Source organism: Ovis aries, chromosome 5 (genome assembly GCF_016772045.2).
Source record: "Ovis aries strain OAR_USU_Benz2616 breed Rambouillet chromosome 5, ARS-UI_Ramb_v3.0, whole genome shotgun sequence".
NCBI classification, from domain to species: domain Eukaryota; kingdom Metazoa; phylum Chordata; class Mammalia; order Artiodactyla; family Bovidae; genus Ovis; species Ovis aries.
Genome location: NC_056058.1, coordinates 32,063,717 through 32,080,799, shown reverse-complemented (window position 1 = coordinate 32,080,799; position 17,083 = coordinate 32,063,717). Strand labels below are relative to the sequence as shown.

General features: G+C 35.8%; 1 protein-coding gene across 1 annotated transcript in view; it reads left to right on the top strand.

Moving 5' to 3' along the window:
- HSD17B4 (hydroxysteroid 17-beta dehydrogenase 4) overlaps positions 1-17,083 on the top strand; it is a 102,643-nt gene that overhangs the window by 73,118 nt on the left and 12,442 nt on the right. Inside the window, exons 18-22 of the mRNA XM_004008685.5 lie at positions 3,745-3,814; positions 4,468-4,574; positions 7,200-7,286; positions 9,810-9,896; positions 11,356-11,494. Coding sequence (XP_004008734.3) covers positions 3,745-3,814; positions 4,468-4,574; positions 7,200-7,286; positions 9,810-9,896; positions 11,356-11,494 — 490 coding nt within the window. The remainder of the gene's footprint in view (positions 1-3,744; positions 3,815-4,467; positions 4,575-7,199; positions 7,287-9,809; positions 9,897-11,355; positions 11,495-17,083) is intronic.

Sequence of the window (17,083 nt, the reverse complement as noted above, 5' to 3'; positions counted from 1 at the left end):
AAAATAAAGGGCAGATTTCAGTTATCCTCTCTTCTGTTGGAAAAGAAAGCTGAGCTGCACTGTGTAGAGACAGATTATTTTATGCCAACTTTAGTGGACAGATACAATAAAGCATCTTAGAAGGATTAGGTGATTTAATCTATTCTGTTTGGCATGAATAGTATGTTTTCTGATGAAGGAGATAAAATACCCTGTCAGTTAACAGATACTGTAAGCATGCAAAGATTTATTTACTAAACAAAAGGTGACCTTGAAGATGAAAACAGCAACTTTGTTTTTGAGAGTTATGAAGGTTCTTCTTTAAGATAGCCAGAATACTAATCATGCAGATATAGAATAGAATACATAAAGCTCTGAAGTAATGCAGGTAATGACAGCAGATTATTTATAAAATTCACTTATTTTTGGATACTAATTTTGACATGTTGATATGAAAACTTCTGTAGGATTTATGTTTGCTAACAAATAGAAATATAATTTCATGAGCTAGAAAGAATTAAGTTTGAAATGTAGTAATTGTGTTTTTTTTAAACACTATATAATTGGGTGATAGAATAATACTTTTTATCTCAGATTAGTTTTTGCCTTTAAATATTCTTCCCATCCCTATTTCTTATCAACTTCTTAAGAAAACGCTCATATTTATATTTAATTAAAGCTTCATAGTGAAATTAATTTTTATTGTGGCACTGAAGAACAGAAAAGATTTTGTGGTTTCATGGTTCACAAAGCCCAGTGATGCTCCATTATTATTCTTGGGTTTCTGAAATAATAAAATGTATCTGCTGTAGATAAGAAAAGCTGAATAGTTTCCATGACTTGAGTTTCTTTATACAGTAAGCAGAAAGATTTTCTTTTTCTGGTTTTTCAGATGAATAGAACTTTTCATTAGCTTTTAGCCAACTTTAGTATCTTGCTGTGTGACAAAGAGCAGTTTATAAGTTAACACATATTTTTTGTATGAATAATGGGCACCCATCATTTCACAGAGGTTCCTGGCCATTTGTATCACATGGTCATTTGAGAATGTGATTAAAAACTATGTACAATTTGTTTAAAAACATTTTGCATAAAATTTTACATAAAGTTCAGGGGATTTATGAGCTGTTTTAAATTAGATCTGTACTGTAGGAGACACAAATCAAGAAGTGTGATCTATTGACAAGGAACTGAAAGTACACTTAGAAATAATGTGTATATGTCTTAATAACTAGGGCATCTATTCTAAGCAATGAATGATTAAAGACAAGGCTTTGAATTGTAGAGTAAATGCTGTAGACATTCAGAGAAGTGTTACTTATTAGAGAATGATACTCAAAAGAGTTTGGTAGGAAAATGAGACTTCTGAACTAAATTGGTGTATAGATATTCTCTTACCAGAGATGTAAAACTTGCCTGAATGGGGATAAGAACTTAGTAATGATAGCAGATAAGAGCTTGATGTATGTACAAGGAGTAAGAATTAGAGAATTCGCATTGGAGAATGGCGGGAGGTGATTATGGATGAACAGGCCTTTAAGGAGAAGTGGGGATGGAATGGATTATGCCACTATAGCATAAACTGTTTGCCAGGCACTTAAATTAAATGAGTCATTTTTTAGTCAGTAAGAAAACTGGCAATCATAGTTTTAGCTCTACCAATGTCACTTCTGGAATAGTTTGTTTTTCATTTCTTTAGGAGAATTTCTTGATCTGCAAATTCATGTGCTATTACAAGTATGGTTCATGGTTTGTCATAATTAATAAAGAGAAAATTCATCCCCAATAACCTAGAAAGACCAAAGAATAGGAAGGTAACAGATGTCAGACTTTGTATTTGGAAAGAAAGAAAACACATATCTTCAGTTTCCCCAGTTACATATCTTATACTACTTATTCTAACAATTAGAATTTTAGCTATCATCTTTGTTAAATAAAGTTAATCTTTGGAATATTGGTTATGCTATCCATTAAAATTGTAATTCTTTATTAAATTACCAAAGGAGAAGGTGTCAGACACTGAATAGATTATTGGTTTTGGCATCAGACAGACTGAAGTTCAAATCCAGCTGTGGATTTGGGGTTTGAAGTTCGTCATTTTTTCTATTTATATGTAACATGATGATGCATATTTGCCTAGTGTTTTATTTTTTTTAAAAATTTAACCCTCTACAACTTATACAGAATCTTGTAAATCACATCTATTTGATAATTGTTGATTTGATTTAATTATTTTCAACGCCATGTAAAGGGAAAAAACACTGGTTCACTGAAAAAGTGAATAATTTAGAAAACTATCATATGGAGTGATGGGAAAGAGAAAGAGTTTTTAAAAATTATATAAAACATATTAAAAAGTAAATGATATTTTCCTGTGAATTGTAGGAAATGTTATTTTCTGTAGATAAAATTTATTAAAAAAGAATAATCAATAATTAAAAATAAAAAACACTAGGAAAATCAGGTATGCTGACATGGCTAGCCTTTGCACAACATTTTAATAGTCTTGGAAAGCTTAACATAGCAATTGATAAAGTTCTTGAGGCAGACTCAAAGTTAATACACAGATACATTAAAATACTTACTCTAAGCTTTTTTTGAATTGTCTTTCCTTCAGTACTGAAAAGTACTTTTTTTTCGTTTGACCAGTGCACAATTTAAATGCTGACAAGTATAGTGAATTTTTGATCCTGCTGTTACCTTTGTGTGTGTCTGCTCAGTTGCTTCAGTCATCTGTGACTCTTTGCTGCTCTGTGGACTGTAGCCCTCCAGGTTCCTCCATCTATGGGATTATCCAGGCAAGAATACTGGAATGGGTTGCCATACCCTCCTGCAGGAGAATCCTCCTGATCCAGGGATGGAACCCTCATCTTCTGTATTGCCAGTGGGTTCTTTTCTGCTGAGCCACCTGGGAAGCCCTGTTATCTCTTTTTGCTAACCCTGCCTTGTCTAAGTACAGAAGTGATGTGAAGATCTGGACTAAGCAGAAATGTAATCTTAATGGCAGGCTACTAGTCTGTTGTTTTTTTTTTTTTTTTTTGCAGGATGAGCTGATCTCAGGATTTAGTGCACCCAGTCGATTGAAAGTTTATTAGAAGTGTTTGATGTTTATGTGTCTAGTATTGGGTTATAGGCTTCAATTTAAAACACCCCACAAGAAAGTTGGCATAAATTTTGCTTGTTTAGAAGAAGCTATACTCAGACGGTAAATCATCTGTCTACAATGCGGGAGACCTGAGTTCGATCCCTGGGTTGGGAAGATCCGCTGGAGAAGGAAATGGCAATCCACTCCAGGACTATTGCCTGGAAAATCCCATGGACAGAGGAGCCTGATAGGCTACAGTCCATGGGGTCGCAAAGAGTGGGACACAACTGAGCAACTTCACTTCACTTCACTTCACTATTAACATTTACACCTTGTCTTCATTGTGTTTTAATGAGAGTAGATTGATGGATTCCTTTTTGTGAATTTCTCCTTAGGCAGTGGTAACCAGTGTTATTCCCAGATGTAGTTCTTGGTTCCCATTGCTATTTTTGCACAGTCCTCATCCCTTCCCAACTGATTTCAGTGGCAGGTGTTACAAAAAGCATTTGATTTACACTTAACCTTTTTTGTTAGAAATAGTTATTTTTTAATCAAAGCTAGAGTTAGGTATATTATGATGCATTTCTCATGCAATAACCAGTCATATTTTCTGTTTTTATGTTAATGTATTATAAGAAAGCACTGATATGCTAGTTACTTTTATAATTCTCTCTCTACAGGCTGCTTTGTACCGCCTCAGTGGAGATTGGAATCCCTTACACATTGATCCTAACTTTGCTAGCTTAGCAGGTGAGTTGCTAATAATATGTGCCAATGAAAATATTAGCTCAATTATCTAAATAATAAAGACATTGCTACTTCTGACTGGCAGTTTAACTGGTGACATTTAAAAAATAGCCCTTTCCTAATATGTTTATGCAAAGGATATGGAAAGGTAGGAAGTAGTATTCAGAAAATGGTGTCCTTGAAATTCAAATTATGGTGGAAGGTAGCTCCTGCTAGGGCAAGGTCTGTGATAAGACCATGGGGATGAATATCTGAGTTATGAAGGACAAGGTCATTGGAGGACAGAGCATGAAGGGCAAGGTCATTGGAGGGGAGAGCAGAAAACTGAAAGGTTGAGGAAGGATCGTCTGCATACATGGATATTGAAATCACCATGGAAGATTTCATGGTTACAGCCAAATCTAACAAAATAATTCTCTGTGTCCCCAGATCTCTGACACTCCTTTCTTGTTTTTTTTTTTCTTTCTTTGTTTATTTCATAATTTTTCCCCCAGGAAGTATTGTTTATAAAATATTTTTCATGTTTCTTAAAATAACATGGTATGAATCAGGTGAATGCAGTTTAAAAATTATTTTTGAAGTTCTGAATTAACCGTTGTTGGTTTTTAAACATGAAATGTGTCTTTATCTAACTAAATTATCTCTCTTATTTTTAGGTTTCGATAAGCCTATATTACATGGATTATGTACCTTTGGATTTTCTGCCAGGCATGTTTTACAGCAGTTTGCAGATAATGACGTGTCGAGATTCAAGGCAATTAAGGTATATGTAAATTATTAATTTAAATATTTGTTCCTTTTTAGTGTTAGAGAAGAGAAGGAGTCTTCAGTTCAGTTCAGTTCAGTCGCTCAGTCATGTCCAACTCTTTGCGACCCCATGAACCGCAGCATACCAGGCCTCCCTGTCCATCACCATCTCCCGGAGTCCACTCAGACCCATGTCCATTGTGTCGGTGATGCCATCCAACCGTCTCATCCTCTGTCATCCCCTTCTCCTCCTGCCCTCAATCCCTCCCAGCATCAGGGTCTTTTCAAATGAGTCAGCTCTTTGCATCAGGGGGCCAAAATATTAAAGTTTCAGCTTCAACATCAGTCCTTCCAGTGAACACTCAGGACTGATCTCCTTTAGGATGGACTGGTTGGATCTCCTTGCAGTCCAAGGGACTTTCAAGAGTCTTCTCCCAACACTTACAGTTGAAAAGCATCAATTCTTCAGCACTCAGCTTTCTTCACAGTCCGACTCTCACATCCATACATGACCACTGGAAAACCATAGCCTTGACTAGGTGGACCTTTGTTGACAAAGTAATGACAAAGCTTTTTAATATGCTTAGTCTATATTAAATTTATAAATATATATAAATATATATTATATGTAACTAAGAAGGAGTCTTAGTGACTTCATTTAAAGTAGGTACTTCCATTACGATTATACAGAGGTTTTCACTGGTTCTATTTTTCTACTGTTATTGACAAGCGTGTAACACTGACTTTATCCTACATATAGTTGGCGTTTCAAATAAATGGCTTGGATAGGAAAAATAAATAAATAAAGTAGGTACTGTACTGAAATTATTATTTTTACTATTTCATTGACTTGGTATTCAGCAAGTTTTCTTTACATGGCTATAAATACCTCTAATACACATGTAACATGAAGAATATTTTTAGCAGATTGAATTATATTGAATTAATTAATTAATTTAGCAGATTGAATTATTATTGAATTATATTTTTAGCAGATTGATTATTATATAAATTATCAAGTAGTTAGGAGCATACATATATCAATGTATATGCCTTAACAAAAATTTGTGGTTTACCTTTAAAAAATTATTGTTATTATTTTGTTTTAATATTTTATTTTTTTAATATAAATTTATTTATTTTAATTGGAGGTTAATTACTTTATAATATTGGTTTTGCTATACATCAACATGAATCCGCCACAGGTATACACGCATTCCCCATCCTGAACCCCCCTCCCTCCTCCCTCCCTCTACCATCCCTCTGGGTTGTCTCAGTGCACCAGCCCCAAGCATCTAGTATCCTGCATCAAACCTGGACTGGCAGTTCATTTCATATATGATATTATACATGTTTCAATGCCCTTCTCCCAAATCATCCCACCCTCGCCCTCTCCCACAGAGTCCAAAAGACTGTTCTATACATCTGTGTAGGAGAAGGCAATGGCACCCCACTCCAGTACTCTTGCCTGGAAAATCCCATGGATGGAGGAGCCTGGTAGCCTGCAGTCCATGGGGTCGCTAGGAGTCGGACACGACTGAGTGACTTCCCTTTCACTTTTCACTTTCACGCGTTGGAGAAGGAAATGGCAACCCACTCCAGTGTTCTTGCCTGGAGAATCCCAGGGATGGGGGAGCCTGGTGGGCTTCTGTCTATGGGGTCGCACAGAGTTGGACACGACTGAAGTGACTTAGCAGCAGAATACATCTGTGTCTCTTTCGCTGTCTCGCATACAGGGTTATCATTACCATCTTTCTAAATTCCATATATATACGTCAGTATACTGTATTGGTATTTTTCTTTCTGGCTAACTTCACTCTGTATAACAGGCTCCAGTTTCATCCACCTCATTAGAACTGATTCAAATGTATTGTTTTAATATTTTATTATTTACCTTAATTCAATTAAAAATGTTAACTGGCTGCATTTCAATGTTAATAAACATAAACCTATATCAGTATGTTAGCTTCAAGTTTTCATCCATTATAAATTACAAAGAAAACTGTCTCTGCACAGTATCTTTGCATAAATCAAGACATACACTTAAAAAAAAATCATTAAGACAGTGTCAAATAACTCCAAAAAGCTTTATCAGTTTGTATTCCATGCAGCAGTGGAAATTTATTTTATGATGTTTTGTCTTTGGTAACACTGATTATTCTTGTTATTAAAATCATTTTATAGTGATTATTATGAAGTTTTTATTATTGTCCAATAATATGTACACAGAACAAATAAAATCATGTAGAAAATTATGAAATAGAAAGTAGAATTATTCTTTCCTATATGCCAACCCCAGATCTTATTCCCCAGACTTAATTAGTACCACTTCTAATTGCTTCCTTTTAGTCATACTAATGGTTGCCTGTATAACTTTGCTTAATGTAGTTATTCTTCTGTGTCTTGATTTGTCAAGAGTGAACTATTTATTGATTCTATACTTAGAAAGACAATTAACTTATACTAACTACAACCTTTTTTTACTAATTTTATCATATTACTGTTTTTGTGAATTTTAGTATTGTCAAACCTATTTCTTCCTTTTATGCTCTCCAACCTCCACCCGAAACTACCTCCCTCCCCAAATGGAAAAACTTTATATTAAAACATTTTTAACCCTTAAACACATTTTCTTTTAAAGGTTCGTTTTGCAAAACCAGTATACCCGGGACAGACTCTGCAGACTGAGATGTGGAAGGAAGGAAATAGAATCCATTTCCAAACCAAGGTATGAGTGAGGTGGTTAGAGGTACGTTGTTTCATTACCTGCTTCACTGTATCCTGTAATTATGTTCTATCCTAGCATTCTTTTGGTTAATAACTATGGATATCAAGTGAAACTTAGGAATTAAAAAAAATCAGTGGTAATTTTCAATTGAAAATAAGATGACTCTGTACCTTGTGTTTTATTTTCTGTTTTATTCTCAACTAAATTGGTGCCTGTTAACATAACAATTCTGAAAATCCAACCAACCATATCTTTTTGGCTCAACTTATCATTCAGGTTGTCAGAATATAATCTTCAGAACATTTTAGGCATGATTCATAGACAGATATAAAATGAAAACGTGATGAAACTTTAATTCCTTAATGGGAGTGTTAGCAAGATGATAAATCTGGTTCAAAGGAGAAGTAGTAAAAACAGGGTTTATGTAGTCCAATGGGGAAGGCATTCTAAAATAATTTTATTGAGTTAAGAGATAAAACAAGTTAATTGTTCTATAGAACAATAAAACCGTATCCTTTATGGTTATATTTTCTACTAGACAGAAATCATATGCATCTTGATCATACAGAAACCCACAAATTAACATCTTATGTCACAGAATCTGAGCTTAATCAATAGTAAGTAATGACAAATTAAAGTATATCTCCCTATAGAGTTAAGTGCTTTTGGGGGTGAGGCTGTTAGCAGTGCTCCAGTAAAATACTAAAAGGACATACAGTCCTCCTTTTGTAAGTTTTTTACAGATAATTTTTGTTAATACAGTTGACCAGGCTGATACCTTTTGGCCTGATCATTTGTACTACATAAATGTCATGTGTTGAGCAGTTTAAGTAACACCACCAACAGTAATAGCAGCTTATAGTTACTGAGTACCTATGAGCAGCCTATCCCATTATCTCTACTATGCATCACAACTCTACCTTTAATTTGGGAAAATATAGGGTCAGCTCTTTTAAATAATTTGCTCATGGTCACATGGAAAGTGGTAGAGCTGGGATATACGCCCCGGTCTGCCTGGCTCAGCACTCAGTTCCTAGGTCCTCACTTTTTTTTTTTTTAAACTGTACCGTGATTTCTTTCATAAATAAATATCTTTCCAGAACTGTTCTTTGTATGGCTGCCTTACTCCTTATTACTTCCTGCTGCTCTCAGTATCATTTTCCTGATTCATTTATGCACACTGTTTATTTCACTTTTCAAATTTCCTTTGTCTTTTCAGCATCAGTTGAAGCTCTGCCTTGTCCTCAGAGGCATTCCCTTACCACTCCCCTTTCCCCCATTCATACAAACACACATCCTGGCTTTCCTCTGAAATCCTCTTGGAATAAATGTTTGTACCACATATTTCGGAACCCTCTTATTTTCTAACTATTTCATGTAAGTTTATTTTTTGAATAAAATTATGAACTCTAAAAGAATTAAGGACCATGAAAACAATTATGGGCTCTATTTTCTCATAATGAACAATATAGAAATAATTCATATAGATAAAAACTTAAAGAGTTGAGTAATAGTTTAATGTCTAAATATAATACATTCTTGTATTTTTAATAAATTCTAAGCACATCTTCTTATCTAAACAGTATATTTGCTATTTTTTCCCCCAGTGATTAGAGGTATTCTTTTTCTATTAGCTATTTGTGGAAATCCTTTCCCTTCCTTAGTTACAAGAGAGTAATTTTCTAAAGTGTATTTTGTTCATAAATTGTTTCCTTTCATGTTTTCCACTGTATATAATTTGAAATAAAATGAAGAAATTGTTTGAAAGATCTATTTTTCTGAAGTGTAATGGAAAGTACGGGAGAATGATCTTCCTGATTATTAAAAATCAGTTTTAATAAGTGCTACCTTAAGTTTTAGACATTATCCTTTACATTTTAGCAATACCATAATTTTATAAAAGAATACTATTGGAATAATTTTAGGTGCCATATCAGGAATTAGAATTTGAGTTCTTTTAATGAATATTCTGAAAAAAGGCTATTCAGGTGTTTACTTTGTGTTGTGTATAGTTCCTATTTGAAATAGAAGGTCTGTTTCTACCCAGTTTTGTTGTGTATTAACCAAACAAATACACTTTGAGTACCCTGCCTCATGTGAATTTTGTGCCATGCCTTTTACTATTTATAAGAATTAAGTAATTCTCATCCTGGCTCCCCACTAGACATACTTATATTGCAAAATATATCCTCCAAATACCAATGCTCAGACTCTACCTCAGACCATTTAAATTGGAATCTTTGGAGATGGGACCTGGTCATAAGTATTTTTGAGAAAGGCTTCAGTAGATTCTATGGTTAGGGTTAATTACAATTTTAGTAAGTCAGTAAGCTTTCATGTTTATTCCTTTTGACATTTAATTTATGAACTATTTATTTAATTTGGATGACTTTCTCTTTCATATGAAGAAAAATGTGAATTTCTTTTAAAAGACTTCATAGTGTTTCACAATAAAATTTCATTTTCATTGGCCTCATCAGAGTGAGCTGTTTTCCGCCCCTCCCCCCTCATACCCTTTATAAGGTCCAAGGAACTGGAGACATCGTCATTTCAAATGCATATGTGGATCTTGTGCCAGCATCTGCTATTTCAGCTAAGACACCATCTGAGGTAGGTTATAACCACTGATATCCAAGTCATGGCCTTCTCTGGTAGCTCAGCTGGTAAAGAATCTGCCTGCAATGCAGGAGGCCCTGGTTTGATTCCAGGGTCAGGAAGATCTCCTGGAGAAGGGATAGGTTACCCACTCCAGTATTCTTGGACTTCCCTGGTGGCTCAGACAGAAAGAATCCGCCTGTAGTGCAGGACACTTGAGTTTGATCCCTTGGCTTGGGAAGATCCGTTGGAGGAGGGCATGGCAACCCACTCCAGTATTCTTGCCTGGAGAATTCCCATGGACAGAGAAGCCTGGCGGGCTACAGTCTATGGGGTCACAAAGAGCCCGACAGGACTGAGCGACTAAGCACAGCACAGCATCCAAGTTATAGCCTGATTTATGAATTTCAGTTGAGATCACTTGAAGAGTGTTCAGTCTACTTTAGAAAATTCAGAGCTATGGAAGATTCTTAATTCTTGAACTGCTGCTGCTGCTGCTGCTAAGTCACTTCAGTCATGTCCGACTGTGTGCGACCCCATAGACGGCAGCCCACCAGGCTCCCCCGTCCCTGGGATTCTCCAGGCAAGAACAATTCTTGAACTAGAGACCGTTAATTCAGAACTGCTTGGAAGAAAAGGAATATTTTGCAAATTACAAATTTCTAAAAAACTTTTTTTGTGGTGATACTAGAGTATCTTTTAAGAGAATATAATTGATTTTCTAGTTTCAGAGTAAATAAATCACTTGTTTAATAAGAAATCTTAAGTAAATAGTATTTTGGAGAAAGGTTAAAAAGTTAAATATCTTGTACCTTTTTTTCAATTTAAAAATTTATATAAAGTATTCAGTGCATATATAAAAGCAGTAGCATATATTATTTATTAAAACATTTGTATTACTGTCTATTAACATGCTGAAATTAATAAAAATATTTATATTCTGTCTCCAGAATATTAACTTTGTAATGTTGAAGTTTTCAAATCCATATTTGTGTTTCATTAGCCATATTATCACATAACTGAATGAAAATTAAAATCTCTTTAAAAAGAATCTAAGATCAAAAACGTAAGAAATTTTAGAGCTAGAAAGAAATTCAAGTTTCATGTAAGTTAGTCTCATTTTACAAATGAACAAATGAGATCATAGAAGTTGATTAATTTGTCCAGTATCTTCCTGCTGAAGTCTATTAGGATATAAGTTGTTAAGTTAGTTCCTAGTCTACTTGTAAAATATTACTTCTGAATTCTGATAAAAGTAAAATCCTTTTATTAAGGGGATCGAGGTTCTGGATGACATAAATAAATAGAAAGGTGTGAAAGAAGAGTAGGGTAACAAAAACCAGTTTGCCTTATTTATGTGCAGGTTTTAAAAAAAATTACCTTATTGCCCATTGATTTTGTGATAGTTTTTCCCCTTGAGTCATTTTTTACATATCTTTTAAAATGAAATGATTATCTTTTCTGTTTTTGCTAGGGTGCGGGGCTTCAGAGTACCCTTGTGTTTGAAGAAATAGGTCGCCGCCTTCAGGGTATTGGGCAAGAGGTGGTAAAGAAAGTTGGCGCTGTGTTTGAGTGGCATATCACTAAAGGTGAAAATACTGCAGCCAAGTGGAGTAAGTCCTGTCCCTATAATATTCTAAGATAACTCTTTGTCAATAGGAATAAAGTATCCTTGTTATAACTAAAGCCTGTCTGTTTGAAGGTAGGTACCTTCTTCAGTAAGGTGTTTTGTTTTTTTTTTTTTAATGGGAAATAACGAGTTTCATGGGCTTCTCTTGTGGCTCAGCTGGTAAAGAATCCGCCTGCAATGCAGGAAACCTGGGTTTGATCCCTGGCTTGGGAAGATCCCCTGGAAAAGGGAAAGGCTACCCACTCCAGTATTCTGTCCTGGAGAATTCCATGGACTGTATAGTCCATGGGGTTGCAAAGAGTCAGACATGAATGAGCAACTTTCATGTTCAATGGGTTTCATGGCCCTCAGACATGTATGTTTTTTAGAGATGAAAAAAATTAATTAAAATGAAAATAATCTGTTTTGAAGATTTCATTGTAACACCCAAAATTAGTACTTTAAACAGTTGCCTTAGCTGTATGCTTCTTTAATCTTCAAATTCCTCTTAAACATAAAGAAAGTACATCAAGTTAAATGAAATATTTTAAAATTTTGAGTAATTATCATTATATTTTAACAGCTTTAAAATCATTTTTCTTCCTCCCTCCCCCAAATTAACATTTTGGATTACCACTCTTAATTATCAGTATAAAATCATAGTTATTTTCTCAGTATATAAAACTGGCAATCAAAGGTACTATCAGAGTGCCATTAGCAACCTGGCAAGGTATCCAATATAAGCCAAGTTGCTGCAGAGAGAAAGCAGTCATGTTTCCATTCACTTACATGGAGCTCCAAAAGAACCTTACTACCATTTTATGAAGAAAGAAAAGTTAGGTGTTAAAGAGAGAAAGGGAAAAGAAATATTTTTTGCCATATCTTTTGTATTTGTTGTGTAACTACTTTCTTAATCATGGCACAAACTTTTCTGTTCTGTGGCCTATTAAGAGACTGCAGGGTCCAATTTTAATTTAATTCTTAAAGTAAAGTTGGGGAAGGTAAGGTGAAATTACTAAAGATGAGTAAAAATATTTTTCTAGATTAGAAAATTTTCTCTTTTTTTATGTCCACATAATAAAAGCGCTAACACTTTTGTGGACTCACTTTGCTAGTCAGCCAGATCTGTCAGCATGTTTTTAAGTATCCAGTGTCTATGTCGTGACAGAAAAATGTGTAGCTTTTTCAGGTTTCACTGTGTTTCTCTATAGGTGAAAGGACAGTGAAGTGAGTATACATCAATTCTCTTTCTCATCGTCCATCATACAGACTGAGAAGCCATTGCTTCTAACAATGAGGGTATCTTAGTTCAGGATGCTGTAACAAATATACTATCTACTGGGTAGGTTAAAGAGCAGAAACTTATTTTCTTATAGTGAGGAGGCTGGAAGGTCCAATGTGAGGGTTCCAGCAGGGTTGGGTTCTGGAGAGACCCCTCTTCCTGGGTTGCAGATGGCTTCCTTCCTACTGTTTCCCCACAAGGCAGAGAGAAAGATCATCTCTCTCATGTCTCTTCTTAGAGAGAGACACTAATCCCATTATGGAGGCTCTACTCTTATGACCTCATCTAAACCTAATCGCCTCCAAAAAGCTGTTTCTAAATACCATCATTGTTTGGAGATTAGGGTTTCAACATATGAATTTTGGAGGGATACTAACATTCATTCCATAGCTGACAGCGATTCATATTTTGAATCATGAAACATGCTATTAATAAACTTTCACCATTGTTTCTTTACCTTTATTTTATAGACTATTCTAGCCTTACTTTGATCTGTAGAGCATTCTTTCTTTATATTCTACTATATGTTTATTTTATAGAATATTCTAATCTCTAGAGATGCTGGAGAAATATGGTATCCCAGTGAATGTTTGCTGAAAATTTTTGGATTTTCATGTGTTTTGTCTTGAAGTCCCAAGTGATAGGATCCTTTTATTTGTAGTCAAGCATCTATCTACCAATGTGGTATAGGGAGCATTCAGAATAGTTTTTAGCTCAAGGATTTTCCCCTTCCTTCATAATCGTGAACTATTACAGTGAGATCTCATGTAGTTAAGATGGGCTAAGGAGCCCCTGGAATGCTGAGGGGCTCCATGAAGTGGCCTGTGACTGGCTTATTTATACTCTAGGACCATATAAACTTTTAGGCCCATCTCAAGCCTGGTTGTAATCCTTCTCATAGTATACTACTATGAGTATAGCAGTATACTATGGTGGTACCTGAAAGCGAGGATTGTAGGCTATGCTTCTGCAAGTCCCACAGCTGATGCTATGAACTATCTTCATTCATTATTTGTACACTACATATCATGCAGATAATGTGTCTATACAGACTTTTTTTTTTTAAGAAAAAAAATCTTTAGGTTTAGGATTTTACTTGCACAGTAGAAACTATTATTTTGTAGATTTTTATTGTTTTTATTCTAAGATTACTGTTTTAGAGTGCCTGTTTAAGTACCATGTAAATCAAACTGTTTTATTCCTTATTACAACCAAAGATCACTGCAAATGTTTGTTAATACCAAAATATTAAAGATGTATCTCTAAATCAACTGGAACTTTTTGAGACCATCTTCTATTATATATTCCTAGAAAACATTTTGAAGTTTTGCTCAAGTGATTTTGGTTTCATACAGGTTTCTTTTTAATGTGACAATTCCTATTACTTTTAGGGACTGTATTTTCATTATGTAAATTTTGGTATATATAAGTATAAAGTGGGAAATACTGATGTATAATCCCACTACTCACAGTTAACATTTTTGGTGTTTGTCCTTCTGGAAGACATTTGTGCTTATAGGAAGTTAATTCAGAAGGGGATAAAGGAAGCCTAACATGTAATATGTATTTCAGTTCAGTTCAGTCGCTCAGTCGTGTCCGACTCTTTGTGACCCCATGATTCGCAGCACGCCAGGCTTCCCTGTCCATCACCAACTCCCGGAGTTCACTCAGATTCACGTCCATTGAGTCAGTGATGCCATCCAGTCTTCTCATCCTCTGTCGTCCCCTTCCCCTCCTGCCCCCAATCCCTCCTAGCATCAGAGTCTTTTCCAATGAGTCAACTCTTTGCATGAGGTGGCCAAAGTACTGGAGTTTCAGCTTCAGCATCATTCCCGCCAAAGAAATCCCAGGGCTAATCTCCTTCAGAATGGACTGGATGGATCTCCTTGCAGTCCAAGGGACTCTCAAGAGTCTTCTCCAACACCACAGTTCAGAACCATCAATTCTTCAGCGCTCAGCTTTCTTCACAGTTCAACTCTCACATCCACACATGACCACAGGAAAAACCATAGCCTTGACTAGACGGACCTTAGTCGGCAAAGTAATGTCTCTACTTTTGAATATGCTATCTAGTTAAGTCATAACTTTTCTTCCAAGGAGTAAGCGTCTTTTAATGTCATGGCTGCAGTCACAATCTTCAGTGATTTTGGAGCCCCCAAAAATAAAGTCTGACACTGTTTCCACTGTTTCCTCATCTGTTTCCCATGAAGTGATGGGACCAGATGCCATGATCTTTGTTTTCTGAATGTTGAGCTTTAAGCCAACTTTTTCACTCTCTTTCACTCTTATCAAGAGGCTTTTTAGTTCCTCTTCACTTTCTGCCATAAGGATGGTGTCATCTGCATATCTGAGGTTATTGATGTTTCTCCTGTCAATCTTGATTCCAGCTTGTGCTTCTTCCAGCCCAGCGTTTCTCATGATGTACTCTGCATAGAAGTTAAAAAAGCAGGATGACAATATATAGCCTTGACATACTCCCTTTCCTATTTGGAACTAGTCTGTTGTTCCATGTCCAGTTCTAACTGTTGCTTCCTGACCTGCATACAAATTTCTCAAGAGGCAGGTCAGGTGGTCTGTATTCCCATCTCTTTCAGAATTTTCCATAGTTTATTGTGATCCACACTGTCAAAGGCTTTGGCATAGTCAATAAAGCAGAAATAGATGTTTTCTGGAACTCTCTTGCTTTTTCCATGATCCAGTGGATGTGGCAATTTGATCTCTGGTTCCTCTGCCTTTTCTAAATCCAGCTTGAACATCTGGAAGTTCACGGTTCATATATTGCTGAAGCCTGGCTTGCAGAATTTTGAGCATTACCTTACTAGCATGTGAGATGAGTGCAATTGTGTGGTAGTTTGAGCATTCTTTGGCATTGCCTTTCTTTGGGATTGGAATGAAAACTGACCTTTTCCAGTCCTGAAGCCACTGCTGAGTTTTCCAATTTTGCTGGCTTATTGAGTGCAGCACTTTGACAGCATCATCTTTCAGGATTTGAAAGAGCTCAACTGAAATTCCATCACCTCCACTAGCTTTGTTCCTAGTGATCCTTTCTAAGGCCCTCTTGACTTCACATTCCAGGATGTCTGGCTCTAGGTGAGTCATCACACTATCGTGATTATCTTGGTCATGAAGATGTTTTTTGTATAGTTCTTCCATGTATTCTTGCCACCTCTTCTTAATATCTTCTGTTTCTGTTAGGTCCATACCATTTCTGTCCTTTATCGTGCCCATCTTTGCATGAAATGTTCCCTTGGTATCTCTCATTTTCTTGAAGAGATCTCTAGTCCTTCCTATTCTGTTGTTTTCCTCTATTTCTTTGAATTGATCGCTGAGGAAGGCTTTCTTACCTCTTCTTGCTATTCTTTGGAACTCTGCATTCAGATGCTTATATCTTTCCTTTTCTCCTTTGCTTTTCACGTCTCTTCTTTTCACAGCTATTTGTAAGGCCTCCTCAGACAGCCATTTTGCCTTTTTTGCATTTCTTTTCCATGGGGATGGTCTTGATCCCTGTCTCCTGTACAATGTCATGAACCTCCATCCATAGTTCATCAGGTACTCTATCTATCAGATCTAGTCCCTTAAATCTATTTCTCACTTCCACTGTATAATCATAAGGGATTTGATTTAGGTCATACCTGAATGGTCTAGTGGTTTTCCCTACTTTCTTCAATTTCAGTCTGAATTTGGCAATAAAAAGTTCATGATCTGAGCCACAGTCAGCTCCTGGTCTTGTTTTTGTTGACTGTATAGAGCTTCTTCATCTTTGGCTGCAAAGAATATAATCAGTCTGTTTTGGTGTTGACCATCTGGTGATGTCCATGTGTAGAGTCTTCTCTGGTGTTGTTGGAAGAGGGTGTTTGCTATGACCAGTGCATTTTCTTGGCAAAACTCTATTAGCCCTTGCCCTACTTCATTCCGTATCCCAAGGCCAAATTTGCCTGTTACTCCAGGTGTTTCTTGACTTCCTACTTTTTCATTCCAGTCCCCTGTAATGAAAAGGACATCTTTTTTGGGTGTTCATTCTAAAAAGTCTTGTAGGTCTTCATAAAACCGTTCAGCTTCAGCTTCTTCAGCGTTACTGGTTGGGGCATAGACTTGGATTACCGTGATATTGAATGGTTTGCCTTGGAGATGAACAGAGATCATTCTGTCATTTTTGAGATTGCATCCAAGTACTGCATTTTGGACTCTTTTGTTGACCATGATGGCTACTCCATTCCTTCTAAGGGATTCCTGCCTTCAGTAGTAGATATAATGGTCATCTGAGTTAAATTCACCCAATTCCAGCCCATTTTAGTTAGCTGATTTCTAGAA